Genomic DNA, 20,734 nt, shown 5'->3' on the forward strand with positions numbered 1-20,734 from the left:
TGGGAGTGTAGGGAGTCAGGGGACCGTGATGGTTGAGACACTCTGTAACTGTTGTGTAGTAGATCTAATCCCTCAGATACTCAGTCCCAACCCTCCCTTAGGACTCCTCACCATGGCAACTGAGTCATGAGATCCAACACTTTGGAGGAACCAGAGGAACAGGTAGGAGGTGGCAGACTGACTGATAGCGTGACGGCTTCCTCACCTCTCATCTTTCCATTCCTCACCTATCTCCCTTCTTTTCTGCGCCTCACCTCTCCCTTCTCATCACTTTCCCGCGCATCTCTCCTCTCAGCTCACCCTTCAACTCTCTCCCCCCAACCCCCTTCCTCCCATCTTTCTCCTCCAATCTCAGCCATCACCTCAGGGACTCTATCTCCTTCACACCTTGGCTACTGCACATCCTAGCGGTTTAGTCACCAGCCACTACCTCATGAAAATCCATCAACTATGTGAGTAATTGATTAATGAATCAATAGTGGTTAAGTGATTTAAGGGATTTTATGTGAAGCTGACTGGGGCCTGTCAATGAAACTGTTTCAGATACAACATTCTTCAGCTGTGGTGTACAAAAGTGTACAGTACGTGCGTATGTGCACACGTGTGAGAAGAGAGTGCTTGCGTCCCTTGTAAATGTCCTAACACACAGTTCTATGTCGATCCCGTGTTATTCATATCCAAACCCTACAGCTCCAGCCTGTACCCATTTCCTCTTTGCTCCATAAACACACATTCCTCATCCTGACACACTCTCATAACACACACAGGCTCACTGAAATATGGACACAGACTTAGAAACCTTTCGGTGTATGTATATATTCATGTGTGTAGGCCTGTGATGATAAAACCTGAGGTGAAAACTAAAGCACAACCATTAGGAGAAAAAAAGAATGGTGAGCTGCATGTCAAATGCACCACTTTGGGTGTTCTGAGCTACTCAACCAGAGTAAAATCCAACATGTTTTGGCTAGAGGGCTGTTTCACCTTGACTGGAACAATGCTATCAGTGTGTTCCATGCTTCTGCTAGTACATAACAGGGTGATTCCTTCCTATGTCTACTGAGGGATGACTCACCGTCCGGCAGGTCCTGATTGACTCCACACTGAGCTCTCTCTCTCTCTGTGTGTGTGTGTGTGTGTGTGTGTGTGTGTGTGTGTGTGTGTGTGTGTGTGTGTGTGTGTGTGTGTGTGTGTGTGTGTGTGTGTGTGTGTGTGTGTGTGTGTGTGTGTGTGTGTGTGTGTGTGTGTGTTTAGACAGCGATATAGGGTTGGTGTGTGTCGACTCACTCTTGACAGTTGCTGTCCTGGTACAGTTGTAGAGGATGGCCAGCTCTCCAAACACCTTCCCAGGTCCCATGGTGCACAGCTTCACACTCTCCTTTGTCACCTCCACTCTACCATCTGAAAAACACACACACACTTTTAATATATCTGGAAACACACATACAAATACACACTCTTAATAATATAACTGAAAATACAGTTATATATCCCTTGTACTTGACTTTGCACATCATCGTGGCCCATCTAGCAAAGTACATCAGAGCAGGATGCTAATAAACTGATAGACTGCAGGTTCAATCTCTGTATGGATCACATACTATTATCCCCTAGTATGCATGACTAAGCAGTAAGATACAGCATAAAGTAGACTGTGAAATCACACAGTTCACAATGGCTTGGCATTCAGCAGCAACAGTATGACAGATCAATATAAAATATTAAACCCAAACCAAGGAAATAGTTCAGAGACAACGGGTTATGTCCTGAAATTGTGCAGGACATCCTTTCTGTGTAATTGGGGCCTGTGAAGGCTGATGGGTGTGATTGCCCAGCCTGTTTGTCTGTGATTGGAGCAGAGTATAGCTATTGTGTTTGGATGCACCTCATCACGGAGATATCCATACTCCAGAGGAACTAGAGCTCTGATTGGGTAAGAAAAGGGGAACTGGGAAAAAAGACTGTGGTGATTGGCAGGTACCTGAAGAAAATAACTGAAGCAGAAGATTAGAAAGGAGGTGAGAAAAGGAGAAGAGAATAGTGAGTCACATTCTGGAAGTTGAACTTTCAGAAGCTCTAGTCCCAAACACCTGTCAGAGTTTGTGATAATACAAGGGTGACAGACATGCATATGTGATGTCACACCTCACCACCACCAAAAAACAGAACTTTCGCTTTGTAAAACAATAAAAAAAATTGGGGGGGGGGGACGTACAACTTCTTTACTGCTCTTCAAAGCTCACTTTGTGTTACGACCTTTGTGTAAACTCATCCTCTTTCGCTAAGCAGACAGAGAGACAGCTGGAGAAGAGAGGATAAACCAGAATGCTCCACCATAAAAAAACACATTACCTCTTATATGTTAAGTTACCTATTTGGGAGACTTTAAGCGGTTCTGGACTGGTTCCGACTGACATTTTGGTGTACAAAGTGCTCTGTGAACGCTCTCCACTACCACTCTCAGCAGAGTTGACTTGAAGTATCAGGTTTCAGACCCCACATTTGCATAGGGAGTGACGTGTCATATTTTCTGGCCTATCCAGTCAAAGAATCAAGTTGCTCTTCCTCTGAGCGATGGAGCTCAGCCTGGAAGACAGTATATGCAAAGCGACAGTTGAGCGAATCCAAAAGTTGAGGTTTCATCTCACTGTGTATCAGCAAAGCTCAGTGGATGTTTAGGAGAAAAGACTGTCGTCAGTTATATGAAATGGTGGCAATGTTGTACCGTCACTAAGTATGATAATATTTATTTTACAGTTATAAGAAAGGTAAAATCTTATAGTCAATTCAATTTTTACTATATTTAAAAAGAATTTCAGTCAATTCAATCCCTATTTTGTTGAATAGGAAAAAAGATCTTAGGATTTTTCACATTTGTACAATGTAATTGAGCTTGTGTCCTCAAAAGTGAGTACACCTCAGCAATGTGTATTTATTTTTACAAGAAAGGTGAGTTCCAGACCTTTCTAAAACTATGCAACATTACAAATGATTGTTTATGGCCATCTCATGAAAATAATTACGCTTCGGTATGTCTATTTAGGCGGAAATCAACATTTGTCCCGATTATTAAACACTGCAATGGTTCACCCCGCGCTATCATTGCATTCTAATCAAACTGAAGGCTAGCCAATAAACCACCATGGCTCAGTCCGTAAGGACAGATGCTGGGAGATGAGAAGCAAGTACAGGGAGTGAACACAATAAATAACCGACATAAAACAAACAAGGACAGTGTCACGGTTGTCGTAAGGAGAAGCGGACCAAAGTGCAGCGTGTGTGTTGGTCCACATTTTATTTACACTGTGAAACTATGCAATACATATAAATAACTGAAAAACAAAAACAACAAACCGTGATGCAGAGGTGAAACATACACTGACTCAAAGATAATCTCCCACAAACCCAGGTGGGAAAAACCCCTACTTAAGTATGATCTCCAATTAGAGACAACAAGGACCAGCTGCCTCTAATTGGAGATCATCCCAAATAAAACCCCAACATAGAAATACAAAACTAGAACTTGAACATAGAAATAGAAAACATAGAGAGAAAAATCTGTCACGCCCTGACCTACTCTACCATAGAAAAAAACATATTTCTATGGTCAGGACGTGACAGACAGCGTCTGGACAGGGGAATCATAACGACAATAAGGCTGACACGGGGAACAAACTGAGGAACAGACAGATATAGAGGGAACAATCAACAAAGTTAAGGAGTCCAGGTGAGTCCAATATTGCGGTGATGCACGTAATGGTGGTGACAGGTGTGCATAATGATGGGCAGCCTGGCGCCCTCGAGCGCCAGGGAGGGGGAACAGGCATGACAGTACCCTGCCCCCCCTCTAGGGGTGCCATCCGACGTCCCACCTGGGCGAGCCTGACAGGCCGGCCGAGACATGGGAGTCGGATGAGCCAGCTGAGGTGTGGAAGCCCAACAAGCCAGCTGAGGCGTGGGAGCCTGACAAGCCGTAAAAGCATGACGATCCCGCTGAGGTCTGGGAGCCTGGCGATCCTGCTGAGACGTGGGAGCCTGATGAGCCGGCTGAGAAGTGGGAGCCTGACGAGCCGGCTGAGGCATGTGAGCCAGGCAAACCGGCTAAGGCATGACGTGGAGTGGAAGCCAGACGAGCCAACCGAGGAACCCCGGTTTCTTCGGCAGAGGCCGCGGACCCGACTTCACCAACCGAAACAAAAAACTTGTTGTGTCTGCATTCTGTAAGGACAGACGCTGGGAGATGAGAAGCAAGTACAGGGAGTGAACATATAGTAAATAACCGACATAAAACAAACAAGGAAACAACCAAGTCTTCCCTGTGGCTCAGTTGGTAGAGCATGGTATTTCCCACGCCAGCATGGTGTGTGCAACGCTAGGGTTGTGGGTTTGATTCCCACGGGGGGCCAGTACAAAAAGAATGTATGAAATGTATGCATTCACTACTGTAGGTCACTCTGGATAAGAGTGTCTGCTAAATGTAAGGACAGTGTAAGGACAGTGTAAAATGTAAGGACAGTGTCTGGACAGGGGAAAAATTACGACAATAATGAGGAACAGACAGATATAGAGGGGGCAATCAACAAAGTAAAGGAGTCCAGGTGAGTCCAATATTGCCTTGATGCATGTAATGATGGTTACAGGTGTGTGTAATGATGGGCAGCCTGGTGCCCTTGAGTGCCAGTGAGTGGGAACAGGTGTGACACAGTCTGTTGAAAACGCATAATATTCTAATGTCACTCCTGCATGCAGCACTGACTTTGTCCACAGTATATAAAACTCCCATTTAACCCCTTAGTTATTCTGCTAGAACATATCAAACTCACATTAACACCTAAACACAATGTTACTACTTCAATACACAGGCTATGTAGTTGGCTATAAGAAGGACACACAGGTAGTTAAAACAATAATCTGAACTGCTGGAAATGTGTTTCTTGCAGTCTATGGACCATGAAGGTCAAAATATTTATTATTATGCAGCGATGTGAGAAGACACTTGGACGCCTGAACTTATAGGCTATATCCAGTGGATATAAAATGTCCAAGTAAATTGGTACCCTAGCCTAGATAAAATCTAGACGATATCTAGATGATAACGTTCTATGCAGACAAGTGAAAATCCAATTCAATATTCTATGGTAATAGAAGCAGTCAGTCAGTTCAAAAAGGGGATTTGTTTTGCGTGAGTTCATCTGATGACACGATGTATGATTACCGTGCGTTATAGGCAAATAATGCATGCACTAGAACAGTAGTTCGCAAACTCGAGCACGCATAGGTCAGCATTTCTATTATTATTATGTTTTAAAGGAACTCAGTCCGGCTTTAAACTTACTCTTGAACGTTGTAATAGTAGAATGCACAAGGTGCAATTTCGAAATCGGGTAGTGCAGCATCAGTTCCTCTTGTCATGTTAGTCTTTGCATACCTTAAAGAGCTATTTATAACTTGTCAGAAATGTCTACATCAACTAGCCCATGTCAGGCACCATTTTTTTATTTTGGTTTTTTAGCCCATAGATATTGTTGTATTTTCTTTGTCACTCAAATAACACATGAATACACATCAGACACGGCAAAATGTATAGAATTGCAAGAAAATAAGCTTTAAAACTACAACATTTTCTTTGCACCCCATGACAAAATGTGTAAAATAAGTTTTAAACCTGCAAAATTATCTCCACCAAAAGGGTTGAGGACAGTTTGTCTCATGAATAGTGCTTGTGCCCATAGAAACAGATATGGCATGCGTGTGCTGGGGGTGGCGCGGGATGTTCCCCAACGATGGAAGGGTGGCCCAGAGTGAAAAAGTTTGGGAACCCCCGCTCTAGAATGCCGTTCAAGCCAATCAGAAACAAGTATTCAACAATGAAATAATACCCGAGGGGTATTTAGTATTTAAGCAATAAGGCATGAGAACCTGGGGATTATCAATAATAATTCATGTTCATGTACTACATCATGTAATTGTGGTCACAGGCAGGCAATGGTCATACACAGGTAGGCAAACAGGCAGGTGAAAGGTGAACCTTACAAGTAAGGGCTGTTCTTAGGCCTGAGGGAAGGTCTGTTCTTAGGCCAGGGTTCGAGGGCCTTAATGCTTTTATAAAACGGTTGCCAACATACTTATAAAATATTCATGACATTTCTTCAGTAAAAAACGTTATTTTTCATGAGTACATTTGTTTTTGCATTCTGAAGTTGCTGGTCAAGCGGGCTGATTGTTAGTTCTTTTCTAGCCTCTTCACAAACCAGGTTTCCCTAAAATGGGAAGCTTGGGGAAGTTCCATGGCAGAAATCAGCTAAAGAGGGGTGGTAACCTGGTATAAATCAGTGATGCCTCGTAACACGTCATACCGATCAAATGCCTTGCTTGGGCGGAGCTCCAAAGGTGCTCACTAGATTAGTGCTACAGGATCAACAGTGCATGAGGGCAAATCATTTCCACAAAACAAGCACTGGTGACAATTGTTTTTTGAATGTTTACAGCACGCTGGTTTTCACAGCATTTCTATGTTATTTCGAGATGAGCTAAAGCTGCAGCATGAGGGGATAAATGGTCTACAATGCTGGCCATATCAATATTTTTTATTTAGATGTTTCTGAAGTGATATTTGTCTGAAAAGGCGACCATGAGGTACAAGAAGTAGCTAGCCACAATGAGGTTTGTTTTGGGAAAAGTCAGCTAACCTAGGTATAACTAATTATACAGTGTCTACTGGTATCATTTTAAATTGAGCTGTTCTCTGCTTCAGATGGCCAGTAATGCCATCAAACTGTAGGCCAATGGTTGCATGGACGATGCATCCCATATGATAAACTGGAAAATGGATTCACATAGCATATACTGTGAGAGAGTGACAATCAAATAAAACAGATTGGAGATCTTACAACTAGACAAAAGGAAATGTTCATTTGAGAATACAACACAGAAACAAAGACACATGAAATACATAACTGCACTTTATTGCATGATTGTGTTATGTGATTCATCAACATCCACACTAGTTCATTTTGAATAATAGTTTAAACACTTCACTTCAAAGAAGCAACACTTCATCACTTCAAAATGTACAAATAAGCTAACTTGTATGTAAAGATTATTTCACACCCTGATCTGTTTCACCTGTCTTTGTGATTGTCCCCACCCCCTCCAAGTGTCGCCCATCTTCCCCATTATTCCATTATCCCCTGTGTTACAGTGAGGGAAAAAAGTATTTGATCCCCTGCTGATTTTGTACGTTTGCCCACTGACAAAGAAATGATCAGTCTATAATTTTAATGGTAGGTTTATTTGAACAATGCGAGACAGAATAACAACAAAAAAATCCAGAAAAACGCATGTAAAAAATGTTATAAATTGATTTGCATTTTAATGAGGGAAATAAGTATTTGACCCCCCTCTCAATCAGAAAGATTTCTGTCTCCCAGGTGTCTTTTATACAGGTAACGAGCTGAGATTAGGAGCACACTCTTAAAGGGAGTGCTCCTAATCTCAGTTTGTTACCTGTATAAAAGACACCTGTCCACAGAAGCAATCAATCCATCAGATTCCAAACTCTCCACCATGGCCAAGACCAAAGAGCTCTCCAAGGATGTCAGGGACAAGATTGTAGACCTACACAAGGCTGGAATGGGCTACAAGACCATCGCCAAGCAGCTTGGTGAGAAGGTGACAACATTTGGTGTGATTATTCGCAAATGGAAGAAACACAAAAGAACTGTCAATATCCCTCGGCCTGGGGCTCCATGCAAGATCTCACCTCGTGGAGTTGCAATGATCATGAGAAAGGTGAGGAATCAGCCCAGAACTACACGGGAGGATCTTGTCAATGATCTCAAGGCAGCTGGGACCATAGTCACCAAGAAAACAATTGGTGGCACACTACGCCGTGAAGGACTGAAATCCTGCAGCGCCCGCAAGGTCCCCCTGCTCAAGAAAGCACATATACATGCCCGTCTGAAGTTTGCCAATGAACATCTGAATGACTCAGAGGACAACTGGGTGAAAGTGATGTGGTCAGATGAGACCAAAATGGAGCTCTTTGGCATCAACTCAACTCGCCGTGTTTGGAGGAGGAGGAATGCTGCCTATGACCCCAAGAACACCATCCCCACCGTCAAACATGGAGGTAGGGATGTCAAACAACATTATGCTTTGGGGGTGTTTTTCTGCTAAGGGGACAGGACAACTTCACCGCATCAAAGGGACGATGGACGGGGCCATGTACCGTCAAATCTTGGGTGAGAATCTCCTTTCCTCAGCCAGGGCATTGAAAATGGGTCGTGGATGGGTATTCCAGCATGACGATGACCCAAAACACACGGCCAAGGCAACAAAGGAGTGGCTCAGGAAGAAGCACATTAAGGTCCTGGAGTGGCCTAGCAGTCTCCAGACCTTAATCCCATAGAAAATCTGTGGAGGGGGCTGAAGGTTCGAGTTGCCAAACGTCAGCCTCGAAACCTTAATGACTTGGAGAAGATCTGCAAAGAGGAGTGGGACAAAATCCCTCCTGAGATGTGTGCAAACCTGGTGGCCAACTACAAGAAACGTCTGACCTCTGTGATTGCCAACAAGGGTTTTGCCACCTAGTACTAAGTCATGTTTTGCAGAGGGGTCAAATACTTATTTCCCTCATTAAAATGCAAATCATTTTATAACATTTTTGACATGCGTTTTTCTGGATTTTTTTGTTGTTATTCTGTCTCTCACTGTTCAAATAAACCTACCATTAAAATTATAGACTGATCATTTCTTTGTCAGTGGGCAAACGTACAAAATCAGCAGGGGATCAAATACTTTCCCCCCTCACTGTATACCTGTGTTCTCTGTTTGTCTGTTGCCAGTTCGTATTGTTTGTCAAGTCAACCAGCGTTTTTGTCTCAGCTCCTGCTTCTCCCCAGTCTCTCTTTTTCGCACCCTCCTGGTTTTGACCCTTGCCTGTCCTGTCCTGTCCCTGAGCCCGCCTGCCTGACCACTCTGCCTGCCCCTGACCCTGAGCCTGTCTGCCATCCTGTAGCTTTGCCCCGCCTCTGGATTACCGACCTCTGCCTGACCCGGCCCTGAGCCTGCCTGCCGTCCTGTACTTTTCCCCCACTACTCTGGTTATTGACCCCTGCCTGCCTTGATCTGGCGTTTTGCCTGCCCTCTTGCTGTAATAAACATTGCTACTTCGACACAGTCTGCATCTGGGTCTTGCCTTCAAACCTGATAGATTAGACATCTTAGTGTAAACAGCAATATATAGTTGAGTAGTAACATGTAGGCTATTATTACTAAAGCATCATTTCAGGTGAACAAAAAAACTCCATAACAGCGGTGGCCAACCTTGCTCCACAGATCCCTGATCTACTGGGTGAGCACACTTCCAGCCCAGCAATAGCACACTTACATTTGATAAGTTCAGTCAGGTGTGTTATTGCTGGGCTGAAACAGAACCCTGCACACCCAGCAGACCACCAGCAGGGTTGGCCTGCTGCAATTGTAATAGGTTGATACATTGTGTGTGATGTTTAAGTGTATTTTTTTATATAACATGTGCTAACATAGATAGGCCTACACATATAACCCATGGTATAGGATATACCCTTAGTCTCTTGGGACATTCATTGAGACGTCTCTCTTGAGCTGAAAACAGGCTTTCACAGCTTTCCATATCTGAGGACAGAAAGTATCACAAAGAAGCAGGCTTCATTATACTCAGACAGCACTGAATATTACAGTGCCTTCAGAAAGTATTCATACCCCTTGACATATTCCACATTTTTTTGTGTTACAGCCTGAATTCAAAAGGAATTAAATATTTTTTTCTCACCCATCTACACACAATACCCCATAATGAAAAAGTGAAAACATGTTTTTAGAAATTATAGCAAATTTCTTGACAATTAAATACAGAAATATCACATTTACATAAAGTATTCCCACCCCTGAGTCAATACTTTGTAGAAGCACCTTTGGAGCATAAGAACATTCAATGTTGTCTTGGTAAGCAACTCCAGTGTAGATTTGGCCTTGTGTTTTAGTTTATAGTCCTGCTGGAAGGTGAATTAGTCTCCCAGTGCCTCTCAGATTTTGCCTGTGCTCATAGCTATATTCTGTTTCTTTTTATCCTAAAAAAACCTCCCTAGTCCTTGCTGATGTCAAGCATACCTATAACATGATGCAGGCACCACCATGCTTGAAAATATGAAGAGTGGTACTCAGTGATGTGTTGTGTTTGCCCCAAACCTAACGCTTTGTATTCAGAATAAAAAGTTAATTTATTTAGCAAATTTTTTTGTGGTACTACATAAGGATCGGACCCTTTTTTTACATTTTCGCCTAAAATGACATACCCAAATCTAACTTCCTGTAGTTAGACCTGAAGACCTTCAAGACCTGAAGTAAGGATATGCATATTCTGTGCAGAGACACAGCAGGGGTTCAAACTGTAGAATCCAGTTCCTACATTTGAATATAAAAATGTATTTTCTCAAACAAAACTATGCTACATTTTATCTCTGAGACCCTCAGGATGAAAAATCTGAGAAAGATTACTGAATGTCAGTACATTATTTACCTTCAGAGGTGAATGTATCAAACCAGTTGCCGTGGTAAAAGTTTTTTGTTGTTGTGCACTCTCCTCAAACAATAGCATGTTTTTTTTGTGGTGGGAGGCAGAATGCCTAGTGGTTAGAGTGTTGGGCCAGTAACCAAAAGGTTGCTGGATCGAATCCCCGAGCTGTCAAGGTAAAAATCTGTTGTTCTTCCCATGAGCAAGGCTGTTAACATACCTTTCCCCGGGCGCCGAAGATGTGGATGTCGATTAAGGCACATTTCTGATTCAGAGGGGTTGGGTTAAATGCGGAAGACACATTTCAGTTGAATACATTAATTTGGACAACTGACTAGGTTTTTCCCCTTTCACTGTAATAGCTACTGTAAATTCAACAGTGCAGTTAGATTAACAATAATTTAAGCTTTCTGCCCAGATAAGACATGTCTATGTCCTGGGAGATTCTCTTGTTACTTACAACTTCGTACTAATCACATTAGCGCACATTAGCTCAACCGTCCCGTGGGGTGGGGACCGATCCCGTAGAGGTTAAGTGACTTGTTGCAAACAGAATGCATGCTTAGGAATATTTTTATTCTGTACAGGTTTCCTTCTTTACACTCTGTCACATTAGGTTAATATTGTGGAGTAAATACAATGTAACTGTTTTAAAATCACCATTGGCCTCATTGTGAAATCCCTGAGCAGTTTCCTTCCTCTCCGGCAACTGAGTTAGGAAGGACACCTGTATCTTTGTAGTCACTGGGTGTATTGATACACCATCCAAAGCCTAATGAATAACTTCACCATGCTCAAAGGGATATTCACTGTCAGCTTTATTTTTTTTACACAACTACCAATCGATGCCATTCTTTGCAAGGCATTGAAAAAACCTTCCTGGTCTTTGTGGTTGCATCTGTGCTTGAAATTCACTATCTATTGAGGGACCTTACAGATAATTGTATTGTATGTGTGGGGTACAGATATGGGGTAGTTAAAAAATGTAACAATCCTGTGAACCACTATTACTGAACACGGAATGAGTCCATGCAACTTATTATGAGATTTGTTAAGCACATTTTTACTCACATTTCAGCTTTAAATGTTTTATTAATTTTGGTTCTACAAACAAAATTCCACTGGGACATTATAGGATTTGTGTGTAGATCAGTGATCAGTAAATTTAAATTCAGGTTGTAACACAACAAAATGTGGTAAAAGTGCAGGGGTTTGAATACTTTCTCAAGGCACTTTTTATTGCTATTATCTCTCTGCCCTCAAAGTTTCCCCTCTATGGACTGGAGAATCTTTTTATAATGTCCTCCCACAAAATGACCTTCCCTATCCAGTACAGTAACCTACACTCACCCTTACTCACTCTCCCTTTACTGACAGCTGAAGCTGCAATTTCACCCTTTTCCATGGCTGCTGTCTACAAAGACATTTGGAAACTGTGTTTTTAATTTACAATGATTTCGTCAACATAGCTAGCTAATAGGAATTTAGATAGCTGACGACACTTAATTAACTTAGTTTAACATTGTGTAAAGTTAGCTAGCTAGCTAGCAGCTAAGTTAACTTGACCTACAAAGTGGCCTACTGTAGCCAGCTAGCTTGCTAATAATAAATAGTTTTTTAACATAAAAAAAAGTATTTACTTACTTGAATAGGTTCTCCCACTGCCTCTGTTTTTTCGGTCCCTATAATGATAATCTTCCAAATAATGAGTAATCTTCACTATTTTTGGTGGTAGCAAAGCGCACCCAGCAGCCATGTGGGGAAAAAAAGTATGTTTGTCATCAGTGCGGTTTAGAACGTGTTATGACATTTGACTTTACCAGCGTAATCCACTTTCAATTTAAAATGATATAAATCGCAGACTGTCGGCCACACTTGATAACTTGAAAACTAGCATTTGATACTAGCATAGGCAACACCTAACCGGACGTAAAACAGTGACGCATATAACACAGCAGCCCTTCTATGTGCATCTGAGGGGAGGGTTCTTGAAATGTAACATCCATTTAAAATCTTGCCAGTGTACTGTTCAAACCATTTTTGCAATACAAAATTCTCCAGACCTCCAAGGGAGGCATGACAACAACATGATTTTGGAGGTATGGCGAGACTAGTTATTTTCTCATGTTTTGACCCAGTCATTAATTCTAATCATTCTATTCATTTGACGTTGCTATGCTAAACAAATAATTGGTGTGTAGCTAGCTAGCAGAGATTCAATGATGATGAGAGACAAGAACTTCAATAAATAATGATTTAATAAATATCCAATAGGCCTACATAGGCCAAAATGCGCTGGTTAATGAATTCATGGAATTCTGAGTGTTTCCGGTTTCTATGGTGAATTATTAGTTTCACGTTTATTCTTGGACTAGTTAGCCTACTGGCACATGAATGGTCGCATTTGTAAAATTATACATTGTTGCACAGTTATTATAGGCAGTCAGTTAGGTTTATACAATCCCCAACTGTTGTAAATCAAATAGTAGCATGGAAAAATAACGTGTAGGAGCTTTTATCCCCAAGGGAGATTAAGTTTATGAATTTCCTGCCTGGGCTGCGGGACAGTGGAATTATGACATTAACACATCATGGTATTTTGTGGCATATCAACCAATCAGCATCCAGAATCCAAAAAAACAGTTTTATAAATGGTCACAATGGCTACGATGCCTGAGCCTACTACCCGTTTTATAATAGAGAAAAAGGCTGCAGGTAAGACTCATGTTTTGCCTTCATATGCATATGACTGTGTACTGGATCTGTCAACGAGTATTATAAAATATATACTGAGCGTACAAAACATTAGGAACAACTGCACTTTTTATGACATACACTGACCAGGTGAATGCTATAATCCCTTATTGATATCACCTGTTAAATCCACGTCAATTAGTGTAGATGAAGGGGAGGAGACAGGTTAAAGAGGATTTTTAAGCCTTGAGACAATTGTGGCAAGTGGATTGTGCATGTGCGCCATTCAGAGGGTGAATCGGCAAGACAAAATGGGTATGGTAGTAGGTGTCAGACGCACCGGTTTGTGTCAAGAACTGCAACGCTGCTGGGTTTTTCATGCTCAACAGTTTCCCGTGTATATCAAGAATGGTCCCCACCCAAAGAACATCCAGCCAACTTGACACAACTGGAAGCATGGAAGTGAACATGGGCCAGCATCCCTGTGGAACGCTTTCGACACCTTGTAGAGTCATTGCCCTGAATTATTGAGGCCATTCTGAGGGCAAAAGTGGGTGCAACTTAATATTAGGAAGTTGCACCCTTAAATGTAATGTAAATGTGTTCCTAATGTTTTGTACGCTCAGTGTATATAGACATGCAGGCATAATCAATTTGTATCTTATCGTACTTTACCATTTACATTTACATTTACATTTAAGTCATTTAGCAGACGCTCTTATCCAGAGCGACTTACAAAATGGTGCATTCACCTTATGATATCCAGTGGAACAACCACTTTACAATAGTGCATCTAAATCTTTTAAGGGGGGGGTTAGAAGGATTACTTTATCCTATCCTAGGTATTCCTTAAAGAGGTGGGGTTTCAGGTGTCTCCAGAAGGTGGTGATTGACTCCGCTGTCCTGGCGTCGTGAGGGAGCTTGTTCCACCATTGGGGTGCCAGAGCAGCGAACAGTTTTGACTGGGCTGAGCGGGAATTTGAATTACCATTTGCTGAATGGTTAATTCTTCCCGACCAAGATGGTCCAGCAGCTTATTGTTGATCCAGTGTAATTTGTTGGGATTGTTCAAGCAGAACTACATGCATGATTACATGCTGATCTAATTAGCTAAAATCCACAAAAGCTGTTTGTTCAGGGAAATTCCATAGCTCAGACAGATCGTGCTCTCTCACACACACACACACACACACACACACACAGCCTATTCTTACATCATTACATTCATTTGGAGATTTGTTTTGAGGATCTGTTAAGAGGACGTGGTGTTGAGACACTGAGGTCATCTAGATCACCACGTCCATGCAAACTCAACGGCAGTGCTATTCAAATCCCATTCAAATAGAACTGTGCTGTGATGACCCCGTTCACTGCCTATGAGGGCCATACTGTAGAGCAACTGAACATCAGCATGTCCATTCACCACCCCAGTCACTGAATTACAGGCTGCGCTAGAGGGCCAATAAAATAGTTGATATCTGAAGTGAAAATGCAAAGTACCATAAAACACTTATCTACAGTGCTTGCTAAATGTAATCAAGCTTTGTACTCGTATTTTATTGGGGCACATCCCGTTCTCTTGCTCGCCTATTGTATATACCCTCATTAATGTGGGTTCACATTTTAATGTGAGTGATAAGGGAGACTTCAGGGCTCAGTTTAAGGCAGAGGAAACACTGGATGCATTCCAAACCAGAGGCCTGCTGCTTTTCCTTTGCCCTTGATGTTGGGAGCAGCCCGGGGTAAGAGATATGGCCTCGGCTCCACCCTGCCTACTCCTAAACGGTAAACGACACAGGTCTATTATATCCATATATCCACCCTCGTCATCTCAAGTCCGTTTGGATGAGTAATACAAATGGTTTAGTGCAAAGGGGAATACATAGTATACCTTGGGAAAGAGGAGACACTTGAGACAGTACCGTTTAAAATGGTTTGTAGCAAGGCCATTGTCTGGGCGCCATTCAGTGAAATTTCATGCAATGCTTATTTATTACTATACGTAAACCTAATTTGGAAAAGCATCAGTTCATTTCCTGCAGGCTATTAGGTAATGAGTTTCAAGGAGTTTGAAGGGTCATCCATGGGGTACAGCGCAATTATTTCTTTATGACAGATATTTTTTTCTCACAACACAACATCATGGACAGGAAATGGGGGAGGATTTGTCTCATAGAGGATAACACATAGCCCAGGCACAGTTGACAGTCCCACTTCTATGCTCGGGGTAGAAGGTCCCCCAAGCCACAGATCTAGGATCAGATTACCCTTCCTCCAATGTGTAACCTTAAAATAATAACATCTACACGATGAATTTAGATCAGTTTATCAAATATAATTAGATTGAATATGAAATTTACATTTAGCAGATAATCCTAATTACTCCTGGATAAGAGTAAGTGCCTTACTCATGGGCACATTGACATATTTTTATCTGGTGAGCTCAGGGATTCGAACCCCCGACGCCCTTTGGGTTACTGGCTTAATGTTCTTAACTGCTAGGCTACTTAATATGAAGAGATTTGAAACTATAGTCAAAGATAATTGAGCAGAAGATTATTTCTGATTGTATGGGCCGTGCTCTAATTAAGTTTAGTCATTACAGACCCTGGTGAATGATTAGCCAACTTGGATAATGATTTATAAATTCCTCCTGATCATATCTGTAACGTCAACAATGAACCATGTCATTTTTCCAATACACTCTTAGAAAAAAAAGTGCCATCTAGAACCTAAAAGGGTTCTTCGGCTGTCTCCGTAGGAGAACCCTTTTAAGAACCCTTTTTGGTTCCAGATAGAATCATTTTGGTTCCAGGTAGAACCCATTTGGGCTCTATGTCGAACCCTTTCCACAGAGGGTTATTTTTAGCACACTATGACATTAGCGGTTAGTGCCGCATATTATTGTGACATTTAAAGTACACTAATGGGCCGACTTCATTTTCTTCCTGGCCCGGCGAATCAGAGCGCAGATATCGCTGAGGCTCATTTACCAAGAGGATTCAATTCCTCTGTCTATTTCAACATAGTGCCGGACGCACACACACAAACTCACACACACTGTTGGCATGGGTTGACAGGGTGACATTACATGCCGTGTTAACACATGGAACACGCTAGCCTATTCTACCAAACATAAAAGATTTGACATGATAATTTCACAATTGTCAAATGACATGACAAAGGAACACAGCAGAGGATTTATTTTATTTTATGCCTCAGGGCAGCCTAGACTTCATGCTTTTTGGGGCTGCTTCAGCACAACGAGACTAAAAAACTACCTTTTACCTATCTTTACCTTGCTTGTTATCTCAAAAATAAGGCTTGATTTAAGTGGCATACTTGACTAATGGGCTATACTATTTTGAACATTCTGAAACCCTATTCAAATATGTTCTTCCAAGTACCTTGCCCTAACATCCAGAGCACAGGAAATGCAATTACTGAAAATACCATACAACAAAGGTCAGTGCTTCAAAGCTGGATATTTTCACATGGCGGTAATGACGGCTGCTCTCCATACAGCCATGATGTTTTGCAGCTTCTAACAAGGCCAAAAAAGGTCTCAATGCATGCTGAACCTGAGCAAAAAGAGAGAGAGTAAGCCAGCCAGAGCTCCATCAGTCTCTTCCCTAGACTAGAACATAGGGCTACCTCACACACTCTAGGCAAACAGGCACAGATATAGACCACACACACACACACACACACACACACACACACACACACACACACACACACACACACACACACACACACACACACACACACACACACACACACACACACACACACACACCCTGTCCACAGTTGACAGTCCCACTCCTACATTGGGGGTAGAAGGTCTCCCAAACCACAGCTCTAGGATCAGATTACCTTGCCTCCAATGTGTAACCTTAACCTTCAGGGGATGAAAAAATAGCTGACCCTGTATCAGTGGTTAGGGGAGGAGGAGAAGACATGGCCTCTAAAGATTATAGATAGGAGAAGGATTAAGTCGCCCCTGGACACTGACCTAATTTCTGTATTTTGACCCTTATAGTTAAGGTTAGGATTGGGGGAGGGTAATCCTAGATCTGTGCCTAAAGCCAACTTCTACACTGGGAGGTTATAGATTTCCCCCAATCCCTGTGGCTCAGTTGGTAGAGCATGGTGTTTGCAACGCGAGCATGGTGTGTGCAACGCCAGGGTTGTGGGTTCGATTCCCACGGGGGGCCAGTACAACATATATTTTTTTAAATACATGAAATGTATGCATTCACTACTGCAAGTCGCTCTGGATAAGAGCGTCTGCTAAATGACTAAAATGTAAAATGTAATAGACGAGGCTTTGATGGGTCCTCTAGAAAAAACTGAACTCATGATCCACTTTTCAAAGGGGAGTTCAAGAAGCTTGAGGTTGGCACACATATACACACATGCAAACTTTACGAAGTGTAAATGTATCACCTTATTGTTGAGGAGCTCTCAACAGTAGGTTTATACAGAGTGAGAGTTAAAGACTCAGGGATCCCTCACAAATGACTCATTAAGTCTCCCTCTAAAGCATATTCATCTAACCCACAGACTGGGAATATGAATCAATATAGCCTCCTGGGATAAATACTAAACATAGAGAAAGAGAAAAAGGAAGATGGGGGCTGACGGAAAGAAAAGAAAGGAAGTGGATAGAAAGGGAAAAGTGGGACAGATAGATACAGAAAGAGATTAATAATAAGGACAAGGACACATTAGAGTGAAAAGGGAGGAGGACAGAGAGTGACAAAGAGAAGTTGGGAATGATAGGTGAAACGAGACTGGACAGTTCTCATTGGGTAGATGAAGGACGGATCAATAATAACACGTTGAATGGAACCTATAAAGTTTGTTATAACGTGTCCTTTTTTTTAACAGGAACTCTTTCTTTCTCTGCAAAAAGCTTATTTTCTTTATCACACAGATCACTACAGAGCACAGATGTCATGCATATTTTGCAAACTGCAAATTAACTTTTTCATTCTCATATACAAAGTAGAAATCAAATGAGAGAAAAGTGTATTAGAGAGAAAAAATAATCTATTTTTCGTACCTCCTGATTAAATCAGCAATCCAATCTCAAGGACACACACACACACACACACACACACACACACACACACACACACACACACACACACACACACACACACACACACACACACACACACACACACACACACACACACACACACACACACACACACACACACACACACACAGTACCTTCAGAAAGTATTCACACTCCTTGACCTTTTCCACATTTTGTTGTGTTACAGCCTGAATATAAAATGGATTAAATTGAGATGTTGTCTCACTGATCTACACACAATACCCAATAATTTAAAGTGGAATTATGTTTTAGAAATGCTCATTGATTTATAAAAAATTGAAAAGCTGAAATGTCTTGAGTCAATAAGTATTCAACCCTTTTGTTATGGCAAGCCTAAATAAGTTCAGGAATAAAAATGTTTTTAACAAGTCACATAATAAATTGCATGGACTCACTCTGTGTGCAATAACAGTGCATGCTTTTTGAATGACTTCCTCATATCTGTACCCCACATATACAATTATCTGTAAGGTCCCTCAGTCGAGCAGCGAATTTCAACCACAGATTCAACCACAAAGACCAGGGAGATTTTCCAACGACGTCACTCCAATCAAATCCCATTGAAAGCATACGTCACTGACAGAAAAACTGGAATTGTTGCGTCTCATTGTGTTGTTGTCCTCCGGTGGCTAGCTAGCTAGCTAAAACGGTCCCTTTCCTAAATTAACCAGGGATGGAGATAGGGTTTTTATTTAATTCTCCGTGTTGGCCAATGATTATAACGCCGATTCTGATCCAACCATTAATTCATACATTGTTGTGCCCCTGGCCTGAGAGTATGGAAGTTCAATATGTAGCTAGATCTACTAGGCTAATGTTAACTAGCTAACGTTACCCATGAATGGAAGTTAGGCTAGCGAGCAAGCATTTTAGCCAGGTAGCCTAGGACAATAAATAAATAAAAGTGTGTACTGTATGACAGAGTGATAGACTGTTTCATCAACATGAAAGAGAGGAAGATGGCATTGGTGTTTCTCTACAAGTAGGGTGAGTCAACATGTTTTTCTACATGCACACACACGCACACAAACACACACACACAAAAATCAGAACCATGGACAGCCACATTATATTTAGCTTACGTTGATTGGACTAAATTGTTTTTGGTATCTTTTAGCTGTCACTGTATTAGACTAAGCAGAGGTGATTTAATGATGTTGAAATGGTGCAGCTCCTGTTTTCCTTGCGACTTGCGGTAACTCTGTGGTTCTAAAACAATAGTTGTTTAGTGGTCCGAAAATGTCGGAAAACATTAACTTGCTTGAACATGCATAGATCATGTAACTGTCTGTTACTGTACATGCAATATGCTTTGTGGAATTCACTGGACAGAGGTTGCTATCCGGTTTTGCGATAAAACTAAAGTATGGGGCCTCCCGAGTGGCACAGTGGTCTAAGGCACTGCATCACAGTTTTGCAGGGTCATTACAGCCTTGGGTTTGATTCCAGGCTGTGTCACAACTGGCCATTACCGGGAGTCCCATATGGCGGTGCACAATTGTACCAGTGTCGTCTCGGTTAGGGGAGGGTTTGGCCGGGGGGGCTTTACTTGGCTCATCGCACTCTGGCGACTCCTTGTGGCGGGCCGGGCGCCTGCAGGCTGACTACGGTCGTCAGTTGAACAGTGTTTCTTCCGACACATTGGTGCAGCTGGCTTCCGGGTTAAGCCAGCAGGTATTAAGAAGAGTGGCTTGGCAGGTCATGCTTCAGAGGACGCATGATATGACCTTCGCCTCTCCCGAGACCGTTGGGGAGTTGCAGCGATGAGACATGATTGTAATCCCCAAAAAATGGGGCAAAAAAACAAAGGTGTGGTTGAATTTATTCTGCCATTGGGTCTTTTTATTGTCTCTGCCTTTAGGCCTATATATCATGGTTGCAAAGCATATAAAGTAACAGGTTATAGAACAAACAATGCAATTATCACAACGATGGTCGTTCGGTAACGAAAGGTTGTTTTTGAACGGATCGTTTTGGTGAACGTCGGTAACCGAATTGCATCGGTGAAAGAGCCGTTGTTTACGCTGCTGTGCGTTTTGTTGCCGATCTTACTTTGTTACCTGACGGTTTTTTACTTTTTCATTACCGTATATTTTTACTTTTTCCCTCACTCAACTTTTTCATTCAACTTTTTCACCCCGAAGGTTTTATCTGGACATGGTTCGTCAGGACTTCAAACAGCCGAAGCTAAGTAACATTAACATGATGCCTTCTAATTGCAGTCGTTGTACTTATAATATACAGGAGAACGATCGCCTTACGGCAAGGATAGCTGTGCTGCAAGCCCAGCTTCAGACGCGATCGTTAGGCAAGGGTAATTTCAGTGTAGGAAAGGATGAAACAGCGTCTGTGCCACC

At 42.1% G+C, this 20,734-nt stretch overlaps 1 protein-coding gene across 2 annotated transcripts in view; it reads right to left on the minus strand.

Moving 5' to 3' along the window:
* The window catches only part of LOC106577002 (cGMP-dependent protein kinase 1), a 144,226-nt gene that overhangs the window by 76,255 nt on the left and 47,237 nt on the right, over positions 1-20,734 (minus strand). For both annotated transcript variants that reach the window (XM_014154633.3, XM_014154632.3), the window contains exon 3: positions 1,288-1,401. In XM_014154633.3, the coding sequence (XP_014010108.1) occupies positions 1,288-1,401 (114 nt within the window). The remainder of the gene's footprint in view (positions 1-1,287; positions 1,402-20,734) is intronic.

Source organism: Salmo salar, chromosome 18 (genome assembly GCF_965601325.2).
Source record: "Salmo salar chromosome 18, fSalSal1, whole genome shotgun sequence".
In the NCBI taxonomy this organism is placed as follows: Eukaryota; Metazoa; Chordata; class Actinopteri; order Salmoniformes; family Salmonidae; genus Salmo; species Salmo salar.